The 13936-nt window shown below is 35.3% G+C and overlaps 1 protein-coding gene across 3 annotated transcripts in view; it reads right to left on the bottom strand.

Moving 5' to 3' along the window:
• The window catches only part of LOC149803049 (RING finger protein unkempt-like), an 83006-nt gene that overhangs the window by 39659 nt on the left and 29411 nt on the right, over positions 1–13936 (bottom strand). For 2 of the 3 annotated variants that reach the window (XM_089952606.1, XM_089952605.1), the window contains exons 7-10: positions 11537–11667; positions 9522–9566; positions 5080–5175; positions 1222–1407 (exon numbers count right to left, since the gene is read on the bottom strand). In XM_089952606.1, coding sequence (XP_089808732.1) covers positions 1222–1407; positions 5080–5175; positions 9522–9566; positions 11537–11667 — 458 coding nt within the window. The remainder of the gene's footprint in view (positions 1–1221; positions 1408–5079; positions 5176–9521; positions 9567–11536; positions 11668–13936) is intronic. The other variant, XM_089952607.1, reaches the window with a different exon arrangement.

The following is a 13936-nucleotide window of genomic DNA, read 5'->3' on the forward strand; positions in this document are numbered from 1 at the left end:
CAGAACAATAAAGGGGGATACAATTTAAAGAATCACTGCTTGCCAAGCAAGTGCAAAAAAACCCCACAATTTTACAAAAAGAACAGATATAACACTCAGATAAAGCAAGGACAATAGAGACAAGCACTTAATACAGAAAGGTCGGTGAAATGCCAAAAATAATTTAAATCCAAGACTGATGGCAATTTTTCAACGAGTGATACAGCATGTGTAACAAGTACATCATCCAAGCAAAAACGATGACAGTATTCCGTATATTTGCTGTGACTAAGAAGTCAGACTGGTATTATGTTCTTTTCAATTCTAGCCCTCCAATAGTAATTGGAAGAGGAAATAATCATCCTGGACATAGGACTAGAAAAGAAAGTAGTGCAACAGTAGCATGTGATGTAATACACCATTAAAATACCAGAATTCTTTTTATATATAGGTGTACTGATAAACTCTGCAAGAAAAAGCTTTCTGTTGCCATGTCCTAACTTCTGTTTGTGCTGTCTGCCAAACGTTTTCTCTCACACACAGATATACATACACATGCATACACAATCATGATTACAACCCAAGTTGTTGGGGCCCCGAGTGGCTAAGTGGTCTAAAGCACTCTCCATTACGGATCACTGCCATCTCACCTCTGTCTGCGTGGGTTCAAGTCTCAGATTTGGCCAATGTGGGTATGTGAGAAAGCCTGCCAGTAGCTTCTCGTGGGTTGGTGGTTCTTTCTGGGGGTTTTCCCGGGTTCTTCCTCCACCATTAATACTGGCCGCCATGTATAGCCTATCATGTGCTGAAAAATGGCATTAAACCCCACAACAACAACAACAACCCAAGTTGTAACAATGATGCTAGGAATAAAAATTAAACAGTTATAAAAAAAATGAAAATGAGTACCATTATGTTAGCATGGATCCAAAGAAAAGGAAGCATGGATGAAAAGAAAAGAAAAAACCCAGTGTTCCCATAATTCACTCCAAAAAGTATTTGGTGGTAAGATACACATATATGCATAAGCATGGATCATGCATTGTTTATTTTATGGTACAGCAATGCAAGCAAGTTATTTAGTATCGTGGCAAATGGAGTCGAACTCCTTACTCAAGGATATAACAGTGATGCTATCCTAATCATTCAGCGGCAGCAGCTCCTAATTCAATTAGCTGCCTCTTACAACATACAGGAGGGATCATGGAACCTATCCTACATCCCTGGGTCATACAAAAGTACCTGTACATCTTCTCTTTCTGAGCCTGGGGCTCGAGGATAGGACACACTATTTCCTATATCTGAATTACTAGTACTAGCGATGCTGTTTGACCTCCCTTTTCCTATTGGATCTGGTAGAGTATTGCTGCTTGGATTGGTGTGACTAATGCTGGAACTATTACTGGAAACTATTGCTGGAGGTGGTATCTGAAATTGAAATGAGAAAATCTTACAAGTACTTAAACCTGAGTATAGAACAGGAAACAGAAAACAACATCAAAATAGAGCACAATACATTGATATAAATGCAAAACGTTTCAGGTATTTTAACATGGCAATGATAGCAACCACACCTCTACATATGCAAACATATCAAATGTGTTCTGAAATATTCTTCTGCCAATAAATGAATAAACTTAGACACATATTTTTTTAAAAGATACTATTACTGGAATATCAGAAAAAAATGCAGTCAATTGCAATTATCTGAAATTATGTTGAGAAATTCTGATCATTATTACAACACTGCATAGTTTATAATTGTCAGCAATTATATGTTGTCTGAAGCATCACATATTTCCTTACTTTGTTCAATCATCATAACAGTGAGTCAAGACTGAAATGCAATGATTCAATTATTTTACAAAACTCAAGAGTTTTTTTTTCACTGGTTATATTACTGATTTTATACCTTTTCTGTTTGATATAAGGCTATGTACTGAGGTTGATAAAAATCTTAACATGAAAGTGTTGACTGGCTCAAAGAAGCAGACGGATGCTCATCTTGTCTAATTTACCAAATTTACTAAAAGTCTGACCAATTTCCACAGTAATGAGCCCAGCAAGTCACATTCAAGAAAACCACATCAATGATTGAATCTCACTCTCTTAACAAAATCATTTACAATCATGATAATATAAGCCCATATTCCATATCTGATCAAAACTGGATCAGAAATATGGAGTCCAGATTGGTAACGAACTCAGCCAATTAGATCCCAGATCAATTACTTAATATGCATGTATCTTGCTCATTGTTTAATCTGGCCAAGGTCTTGATGATATAATCACCTATTACAAGTTTGATCAAAATCAGATTAGAAATAAGGATTTGTGAGTATTAACAAGCTCAGCCAATTAGATGAAAACTCTCCTTATTAATATGCATCATTCTTTCTCATTATTACAGTTTACCAAGATCTTAATGACATAAGCACACATGCCATGTTTGATCAAAATCAGACCAGAAATATGATCTACGTAGTGGATCAAGATCAGCCACCTCATTACTATGCTAACATCTGAACTTCTCTGAGATATTGACGATGTATACTTATATTCCAAGTTTTATAAAAATCCAGATCAAAAACATGACCACTAGAATGGTAACAAGCAAATGTTAATGGATAGACAACTGATGATGGATGCAGGGTCACACCTATGATCACTTTGCTTACTGCAAGGTAACCTAAAAAGATCCAGTGCACACATTCCTCTCATGCCACTAATGTACATCAGGTTTCTTGGCAGTTCATAGAAGTCATGGGACTAGTTGTATTGATGACAAAAAGGCATATGTATATTGACCATGTGTCAATATTGTCAAACAAGTTTCATTGCATTATATTTAAAGATCTGGATCTAGTTGCTCAAAATTTGAAATATCATATGCAACGTGTGTGTGTGTGTGTGTGTGTGTGTGTGTGTGTGTGTGTGTATATAGAAAGAGAGAGAGAGAGAGAGAGAGACAGATATAGATACACACACTCACACACACAATCACAAGGGACATAACTCAAGATAAAACACAAAAAAGTGTAATGACAAAAACCAGAAGTGTATGTTAGCCTACTGACAATAATATCTGCCAAGTTTCAACCCAAAATCATCAAAATCTGTGGGATTACTCATGCACACAAGAATTACCATACCAAATATATGCATAGAAAAACCTAAGGGGCATAACTCTGGAAAATGTATTAATACATCGCAGCAGGAATAATATGTGCATGTTAACTTGTTAACTCTGTGCTAAAAATGTAAACAATTTTAAGGCAATCCATCCAAAAATGTATGTCCAAATGCACAGACTGGAATTATTATATGTAGTATACACATTTAACACCAAAAAGGGGAGCTAACACTGGAAAGAACACTATATGCATGTTGACAGAATGTCAATAATATCTGCCTATTTTTTCAATAATAGCTGCAAAGTTTATTTAAATACAGTACATGAAAATATATAGATAGCTGCAAACAGAGGTTTGGGATGTACCAAGCATAGGTGTATGGGCAAGTCCATGAAAATATATGTGACATGATTTAATTACTGAAATTTAAGCTGTACGTACAGACAGACATACAAGCCTATGGCTATATATGCCCTGGCATATTCATAGAGTGCTCAAGTGCTTCAGATCAAGAGGCCTATGTGCGGATGAGATAACCAACTTGGGCCAATTAATTAATAAAACAATGATCTAAAAACCACACATCTTGTAATGGTAAGTAAATCTGGGTCGGATCTGAAAACCACACATCTTGTAATGGTAAGTAAATATGGGTCGGAAAAATTTTACTGCATTAATGAGTCCATACAAACCTGTTCAAACTTCATAAAATATTTTTTAAAAAATTCTTTGTGATGGCATCCATACCTGATCACAGATAAATATTCTTTCTGCACAAAGAAAAAGTCTTCATGCTTGGATGGTCTCCGTCAAGTTTGTCCTATCTAGCCATGTTGTTTTTTAGACAGTCTTCACGATTTCTTTTTAAGGGTAATAATGACAGCAATATTTGATGTCTGATAAAAACAATTGCCCCGTAGAAAACTGAGGTAAGCTTAGCACAATATTAAGAGCACAACTCCTCGGAAGTTAAAACAGCAGACACAATAAACTGGAATGAATTACTGATGACACTGTTTGGGAAAGTAATTTCATTTAGTTGTGGATGGGGGCAGGCTTGGCAGGCTGAAATTTTGTTAAGATTGAGGTAAAGAACTCATGTTTTTACCCTTTGGACCCAGTTATCTGTACCTCCAAAGAGGAAGTAGGACTCTGACTCAATTGGACCATAACAGTTATCTGTACCTCCAAAGAGGAATTAGGACTCTGACTCAATTGGACCATAACAGTTATCTGTACCTCCAAAGAGGAAGTAGGACTCTGACTCAATTGGACCATAACTGTTATCTGTACCTCCAAAGAGGAAGTAGGACTCTGACTCAATTGGACCATAACAGTTATCTGTACCTCCAAAGAGGAAGTAGGACTCTGACTCAATTGGACCATAACAGTTATCTGTACCTCCAAAGAGGAAGTAGGACTCTGACTCAATTGGACCATAACAGTTATGCTCAGCTATGCAGATGAGATAGGCAGAAATTAGAAATGAATCAGAGGGATTTAACATTTATCCTTGTAACCTGGTATTGCTCAAAATAATATATACTGTATTAAATGCATAGTTTCACTTCAAAGAAATACTGCAGTGTTGCACACTGAGCATGGGCTTGTAGGTCTCCCACAATTTTTTGTCCCCTGTCCCCCAAATCTTGACTCTGTGTACCCCAGTGGGTGGCTTTTTCATCATAAAAGTTTTAAAAATATGCTATCAATTTTTAATCTGTGGATGTTCAATGGTGCTTCTATGCTGGTGCTTGCAATGGCCAAAATCGCAAAGGTGATAAAACTAAGATGACAATCAACAAAACACCATATCTGACAAAGTTTATGGCAGCTGGCCAAGTTGCAATGTAAAGTGTTTGATGGCAGTGAGTGTAAAGTATTTTCCTAATTAAATTAAGATTTAATAAGCTATATATATTCATGCAATACAAAGATGACAGTAATGTATAAATAATATACTTACATTGGGATTAAAGGCACTAATATTAACATTACAAGATCTTTCATTTCCTATGGGATTTGGTAACTTCAATAATGCACTAGTGCCATTTTTCATTTCCTGCAAAATACAAATAAATAAATACTATCAAATTTGACAAAATTACCATTACAATGAATTTTAAATTAATTTTTGTAAACAAATAATTACTGAAATCTAATACATTTGGAAAAAATCCAATACCTTGCAAATCCAAAGATCTATTTGAAGCTTGAGAATGTCAAAAAACCAAAGGAGGAAGATTACAGAGGTATTCAAAGGAGACGCTTTTCTCTACTTGCAGCATTGGCTGATTCTCCAATTCTCCTCTCAGGCTTTCAGAGTAGTTGACCTTTATGTTCAAGCAATTCTACCTTATGGACAGAAATGTTTCCTCATGAAGGCTTGTTTGATATCAGCTGAATGTGAAGGTTGGTATTTTGGGGTTATGATGGAAAACCTGATGTGTGTTTTGGCAGGCCTGCAGAAGACATCATTTTTCTGGGAATCTCTGTCACTAGGATCAGGGGATCACTCTCCCACTTTATGAGAGCAATCAGAACTAGTCTTTACTTTCTAAATGACCTTGGAATCAGAGGGGTTGGGGAAAGGCTTATGCATTAAGACTGTTCCAGTCCAAATAAAAGCACCGACAGCCCCGTTTTTGGATGTGGCAAGATGAAGGTTTGGGGCTGGTGGTCTATCTTGTGACGTCAAGGTCCACAGGGGTGCATGCTGAACAGGTGCATGTGCAAACTGGTTGATTCCATCTGGATGGCCTGAGATGTAGCTGACTTGAATGTAAATCTGTCAATGACACCACTTGAGAAAATCATAAAGGAGAGATCTAGTAACTTTAAAGCCATGGGAATAGTTTCCATTGCCTTCAGATTTGTCCAAGTTGTCAGAAAGAATCAAGATAACCTGTTCAGATTGCATCTCATGCCATGGTTGAAAGACGTTTGTTACGGCTTTCACCTCCAGAAGGGTGATGTATAAAAAGCACTCTTGATGGGACAAAACTATGCCTGCTTCTTTGAAAGAAAAAAAAATGGGCACCTAGCCAGTCACCCATGCGAAATCCTGATTTTTGGCATTAGATAATTAAATGATATGCATGCCATAATCCAAGATAGATCTCTTCATCTGCTGCAATGAGACCTCATGTGGCCTAGTTAGCTAAGTTTTGGTCACGTTGAGATATAAAGATCATATGAGACGTCTCAAGAAGAAGTGACACAAAAGACAAAGCAAATCCTGGACTACCTACTCTTTGATTAGATGGAAGATATCACAGAGATGATCCTCAAAGCACATTCATTTCCAAGACATACTTGATTCTAGGAAATTTCAACTCGTCTCTAAGATGAATCAAATACTGATATGGAATGAGAACATCCTTATTGACTACAAATCCGTGCAAGAGAGAAAAATGGATTTTATTTGTTTTTACAAACGACTGTTAAATTTGTGCTTTTGGAAAATATTGTCAAAGTAATTTAATGTTAGGAATGTAGATATGGTTCTAAACTGTGACATGACCTGGTGCATGACTATGGTGAACACTAAAGAAGAGAGAGCAAGCCCTGAACTGGTACACAAGAAAACCTCAGGAATTTCTTAAAAAATCTGTATATGGACATCAAGGTATGCATCATGAGGATCTATGCTGACCATAAAATCTCCCTCCTGAACAGCATTGAGAAATGACCTTTGGGTTTCAATCCTCATCTCTGATGCCTCTATTTGTTGGTCAAGAAAGCTAAGGCCAATGACTGGTCTTGGGGAACATGTCTAGAGTGAATCTGCAGCCGGTTCATTCTGTGAATCGTCTTTACCACACTTCTGAGTGGTTATTACTGCTGCTGGGTCTCTGCCATGTGTCTTATCAGTCATGTGTAGCAAAGAAGACCTTGTGGCCGAATTTCTTCCAGTCTATGGTAAAATGTGACTGGAAAAGTGTGGCATGACCATGGTATCATTTTCTGTGTGTGTGTGTGGGGGAAGAGAACAGATTACTTGTTAAGCAATGTTGTCACTCTGGAGAACTGGACCCTAGCCTCCTGGAAAAGAAAGATGAACTCTGACTGCTAGACTTGCATGAAGTTTGCCCTTTTTGAAGGATGTTTCCCGATCTCCTCTATGTGGCCCTAAAACTGGAGACTAAGAAAAGTCGAGATCTAACCAGAGATGCCAACATGTTTGATGGGAAAAGTGGAGTTTAGGTGAGCTGGGAGTCCAGGGGACAGCCCCTTTGTTTGGGTTTTAGGGACTTCACCTTCAGAAGCAGAAACAATTTTGAATTTTCATCTTGTTGCCCTTACTTAAAAGTGATGTGATGTTCTGTAAAAAAGGAATTGTGTTGAAATTCACAAAACTAATTTTTCAAGAATATAACAAAACAAATCATTTTATTTTAAATGTAGAAGTCCAGTGGGAGAAATGAAAGATGAAGTAATACTGGTTTCATTTCAATGACACAGAAGAGCAAAGAAAATGAAATAAATGCCAGAGTTAATCATATAAATTATCTGAATACTGAAAATAATGAAAATTAACCTGAAATAAGATGCAAAATTTTAAAAATTAAGATAACCTGGAGATGTATTTCAAGTACTATCGACAGTTAGAATATCAAATTTGGATAGTACTAGCTGGCTTATCATACGATGGAGCAGATAACTGAGGTGCCAGATATTTGCATACAATCAGGACTGATAAAAAAAGCTGTGTGAAAACTCCTAAAATAGCTCAAACTTGAAAAAAGGCAAGAAAAGGAGAGACTTTATGAGACAGCAATCAGACTCTGAATGCGTAGCATATGAGATTGTGTACCAATCCAAGATAAGATCACTCATCTTACTTCCATCATAGTAGACAGATGTTTTGCTAAAACAAGCCGAAGGAAACGGTTGACATATTTTATTTATGGGATTGCTGGATTTGTGAAGTAGTGGATGTTTTCCTAAGTATTAAAATTGAGTAATGTCTCAAAAGAAAAATATGGATTGATGATAATGCTATTCTGTCCTCAAATAACAGAACTAGGACAAAACCTGGAAAAACTTTATGATTACAAGTTTGCAAACTAAAAACTGATATTGTCATACCAAGAATGCTATGAATTGATACCCATTTTGATAAATGCACATCAATCTTATTTATGCTAATACATTTGATATTTCACAAAAATATTTTATTAAGTTATCATTCTTTACATCATAAACCTGCAAACAAGAGAAAAGGCCAAAATAATAATCTATTATTCTACCCTTATTTTACCTCCACAAAGCATGCTTATGTTCCAAAACAAACATGACTTCGGCATGGCTCATGCTAGCCTTTAAAACTGTGTGGTCCATTTTGCCACCAAACCTTAACAAGATTACCAGGAATGGCACATGCCTACACATATATGAATCCTCTCTGAGGGCCCTAGTAGGGCATGGTTGACTCAGTGATAATGACATTTCTGTGAGGTATGCAGTCTTGAACCAAACATACTGTGCAGAAACTATTATTTTCTTATCTGACCATGACCTCTGACCTTTAGACCCTCGAATCAATAGAATTCTATACTACCCTAAGTGCAAGCCATACACAAACTTATATTACCCTAAGTGCAAGCTATACACAAACTTTGGTCAAGAAACTTGCTCTATTAGAAAATCTGTTCTCACATTTTTCTTTAAGTCACAACACCCTTGACCTTTGGTCATTTGATCAGAAAATCAATATGCTCTTTCCATACCTGAAGTGCAATCCTTTCATAAACGTTCACCATGATACATGGCATAAAAAAAACTAAATATATTATGCAAATCAAACCCTCCAATCACAGTGACCTTGACATCTGACCACAAAATCAACAGGCGTCTTTCTTACCCAATGTGCATGCTATCCACAAACTTTTGTGATGATACATGGTTGACAATTGAAATTTTTGTGTAGAAAACATGTTCTTTGCTGTGACCTTGAGCTTCTGACCCTCAGCACTGATAGGATTCTTCCTTTAACCACATGCAAACCACAAAGTCTTTTTTCAAGTATGTAATGTACAAATGTTCTTGTGTGGAGACCCTGTCTTTCTATAACATTGACCTTTGACTCCAAAATGCAAATAGGCTTTTACCTTACCCAACCTGCAAGACATCCATAAAGTTTGGTCCAGGTAAACATGTAAAACCAATTTTGTAGTGAAGAAGCCATTTTCCTTCTTACAGTCACTGTGACCTAAATGTTTGACCTTTTGATCCCAAAACTGGTAGATTTCTTCCTTAACCAACCTACATGCTAACCACAAAGTTAAGTCCAGGTCTGATATGCAGAATGACTGTTATTGTGCAGAAACCATTTTTCTTCTTTCAGTCACTGTGACCATGACCTTTGACCTTTTGACCCTCAAAATGAATAGGGTTTGTCCTTACCCCAAGTGCAAGCCATCCACAAAGTTCGGTCCAGGTAGAATGGATCTAGAGACAAAGTTAAAAAAATGTCATGGTATAAGATTATAGGGAAATATGTATGACAAAAATGGTGAATATATACTTATTTAAAGACCTGAATAAACTTACTTTATTAAGAATGTTTTTAGCACTTTCAATCAATATGGAAAAATATCTTGGTAACTTCCTCCACTTATGTCAATATTTTTGTGCTAAGAGCAGGTTTTCACAATTATAATGTAAAAATTCAAAACATTTTGGATAGATTTTTTTTGCAACATTTGCTTAACTATCAGGTAAATCTGAAGCATGCATCAAGAATGTTCAAGACAAACATGGAACAAACAAAACATTAAAAAAATAGAAACAAGTATATTTATCAACATCGGTCTGAGAAGAGAATATTGTACTTAAATAGTTTTGTAAAGATTATGATTCTTGGGTTTCATATGTAAAATTCCAAAGAGATTTAATGTTTAAACATGTAGTTGTTTTTTTAAACAGTGTACTGAATTCTATTAACTCCTTAGGGATAAAACCAGGGTTTCAAAAAGGGAAATAGTAGTTGAAAAATTTGCAAAAGTACGAGCTCTGAGGGTTTTTGCTTTTGTCAGCTGTATTTTGGTCAGACAGTATGAAGAATATTTGATATGTCGTTACATGCATCATTTGCATATTATAGGTATTCACTTGCCTATATTATGTCTCCATTCCATACCAAATAATGTATAGAACTCTCTGATGATCTGTTACATACATTTTGCATTTTTTTAAAGCCAAAAGCAATGAATGTCTTCCTCGTTTCATTATTAATACATAATTATCATTCCTGACTGCGACTGATTGAGTGTGAAAGAAAAAGTATTGAACACTGTTTTCTTCAATGTGTTTTGGTAGACGCCTAATCGGAAAAAGCATGTGTTTTCCAGCCTAGAACCAAAGGGAAGATGGAAATCCTATTTGGATTAATCTTCTCCAATGGAACACGGCAATGAAATATACAACTTTCTCTATTGGTAGAAATTATTTTATCTGAAAATCCTTGATTGAAATTTAACCATCGCCAAGATATATTAATCTTGGAATCTTGACAATTTTTTGTCTTCCTCATCATATACTGACAGTAGTGAAATCTCAATATTTCTCCAGGGATCATTCTGGACTCAAAACTGGAGGCAAAGCAACTTCTTTATACAGAGTCAAGTGATGGAACAAAAAGAAGAATTGACTTAATGACCCAACTGTTTTTGGTGAAGAAAATCAACAACTGGTGTTTTCTGGCTTTGCAAATAAATCTTGAATCTGAATAACTGCTGTATAACTTTGTCAACAGCATTAGATGGTTACCTCAGAAAAAGGTAACCAATATTCACTGAAGGGTAATCCACTATTTTTTCAGGTGAAGCAATGCATACATTCATTAGTTTAGTTTTTAGTTTTAAAACTTCTTTAAAAATAATGTATTTGGTTTTGGAGTTGAAATTTTTTTAACCAGATTTCACTTGCTCAAGTTTGAGATTTGTGTGGTTGGCAATAAAATGTTAATGAAAAACTGTTAACTAAAATCCAAATTATGTCAGCAACTGAAAAATAATTGCTATGACTCAATTTGCCATCGATAAGGGCTCAACAAATACTTCCAATGGCAGTGCTGGTGACCGGAGGTATTAACCCTGCTTTGGTGTACTAAACCCTGCTTTACTGAAATGTCATGCAAATGTAGGAAAATGGGAGCCATTAGTTTCATATCTTACTTAATGTACGATCTCTGATTAGTACCTATTGAAATGAACATGTTATTTTACAAATCTGAGGAAATCAATGCTGATGACATTTCAAAGCAAATCCAAGATGATCATATCTGTTAACATGCAGAGACTGTGTTAAACATATATGGTCAAAGCCATGGTTTGCTTCCAAGTGTTCTTCGCCCATCAACATTCATTTCTTTCAGTTTCCATCAAATCTGTTTCTTACTTAAAGACCATATTACTTACATGTGATTCTGCTGCTTGTGGTTCTGATGTAGATACTACAGTAGAAGATGCAGGAAGGACTGTAGACAAAATCGCTGCTAAAGAATTGTCACTTGCTGTGGTCATCAACTCTCTTTGTGTGCACATTTCCTCTGTAATATAAGCAAAAAGTTTATCTTTGGTCCGTGACTTTTCTCAATGCTTTTAGAAATGTGCTGCCTTTTCACTGGGATAAAACGTAAACCTAAAACCATTTTTATAGTTACACCCTCTTAATTAAAAGGACCGAAATTGTCAAAAAGGACAGTGAAGCGCACTTGCACATAGGCAAAAGTCTGCAAGACAATGTACTTAATATGCTATCTGTTATTTATTATATCCTCTAATATTTTTTGTATCATAAATTGATAAAATTATTCATAATTGTTATCCTTTAATTTCTGTTACAGAAAACTACGTTCTTATTAAATTTTAGGTACCAAAGAAAGCAAACTGACAATCAGCACCCTTATTTACATCATGTATAGATGAATGCATAGCCATTTTCACTTTTGGCAATCAATGTACCTTTTCAAGTGCTGGGTCTTGGCATGTACAGAAAATACAGATCCATCAAATACGAAAGGATATGTCATTAACTGTTTTATTAAATACATGTACATCAGACACAATTCCACTTGTTTTACATAAGTCCGTAATTGATGGAAACTTTGACTATGCAAACATATCGTTTTCTCCATTTTTATGTCTATGCATGCAATGTTGTGTATGATCTTTGTTTTGTTTTCCTATATTCTAACTAAAACAGAATATTTCTAACTGTAAAACTGTGAATGTCATACAGATTTGACAAAAGTTCTGCAGCACATTTCATGTCTAATAAATTATTTACTCTAGCTTGTCTTATTGCAATATTGATTGAAAACAAGTGCTTGCTTATTTTAAAATGTAAAGCTTATGGATTTTAATATTTCCACTCTGACTCCCATCAAATAATACTATGCAAACGATGCTGTCTAATATGGTGCTTATTACATGTATGGTTTGATGAGGGAAGAAAGGGGCTTTAGAGTTAAACACAATTAGATGTATACATGAAAACTTCGAGTCTGGGTTTTCATAACTTAAATTTCAATGTAAAATTAGAAGTTACATATTTAGACATGACTAAGCAAAGGTCTATTACACAAATATTTATATCTCTATGTTTGTCATTTTTTTCCCTGTATGATAAAATCATAGTGTAGCATTATCCAAAAATAATAAATACAAACAGTATAAAAAAAGATTTGCATTGGATGCTGTTCTCAAGTATCTCTGGATAACAAAAGAATGAGCTGTGTATTGTTGCATGTACAAAATTTCAGTTACCAGGTACATACACATGCCTAAAGCATGCTTCAAGTTAACTGTCAAATGCATTGCCAATTGCAAGGGCCAATTCTTTATTTGCAGAGTATGATGTATTTCTTAATACTACTACATGCTGTTTAAATTTAGATTGTCCATACTTAAATTTCAAGCTCATCTGTCCTCTTTATAACACTAGTGCATGAAAGTGATAATATGATTGGCATGAATTGTATGGCAGTGCATAAAAGGTAAGAATCTGATGTAACAATCTGTGTTAGTTGCTTTATAAGGCACGTACACAGTTCAGTGTGATCCAAGGCTTCCCATACTAGACTACTTATACATATATGAGCAATATCGTCTTATTTGAATTTATTTGCCTAGTTTTATCCTATGGCATATCATGTTTTTGTTCTGATTACTGTGAAAAGTTGATTTTATATATATATATATATATATATATATATATATATATATATATATATATATATATATATATTCATTCATCTGCCAATATTAACTGAAAATCATGTGCCTAGTTGATTCAGTATTGGTCTGAGATTACTCGCCTGGCCAATGCCTGCCTAATGGCCAAATGCAATTTGGTAGAAGGACATTACCAAAGTCATGGCTCATTTATCTGTACATACTTGCTTATAAGCCAAAGCAAACTGCAAACAACACAGACCCTGATCACTTCTAACAAACTGCAAAGACCCTGATCTGCTGGTGTGTTATGTAACAGCAGATCTGGGTCTGCGCAGCTTGCAGTTGGAAGCAACTTTAGTATTTGCTGCAATTCATTCTTTCATTATTCCATAATGCTCTTTTTCTATACACATCTTAAAATATGAAGAAAAAAAAGAATTTCAGTTAAATGCTCATTTGCCTGCCTAATGGACCCTAATTGTTTAATCAGTTTGATATGTAGATCAAATAATTACTTTATTTTTGGAAACTAGACATTAAATATTCAGTTTATTGTAACTGGTGTGCCAGTTTGCCTCATTTTGTCAACTGTCTATATTCAAGATTTGAACTTCCTACAATTGGCAAGCCAACCTCATG

This window comes from Sinohyriopsis cumingii, chromosome 3 (assembly GCF_028554795.1).
Source record: "Sinohyriopsis cumingii isolate HCF-2022 chromosome 3, ASM2855479v2, whole genome shotgun sequence".
NCBI classification, from domain to species: domain Eukaryota; kingdom Metazoa; phylum Mollusca; class Bivalvia; order Unionida; family Unionidae; genus Sinohyriopsis; species Sinohyriopsis cumingii.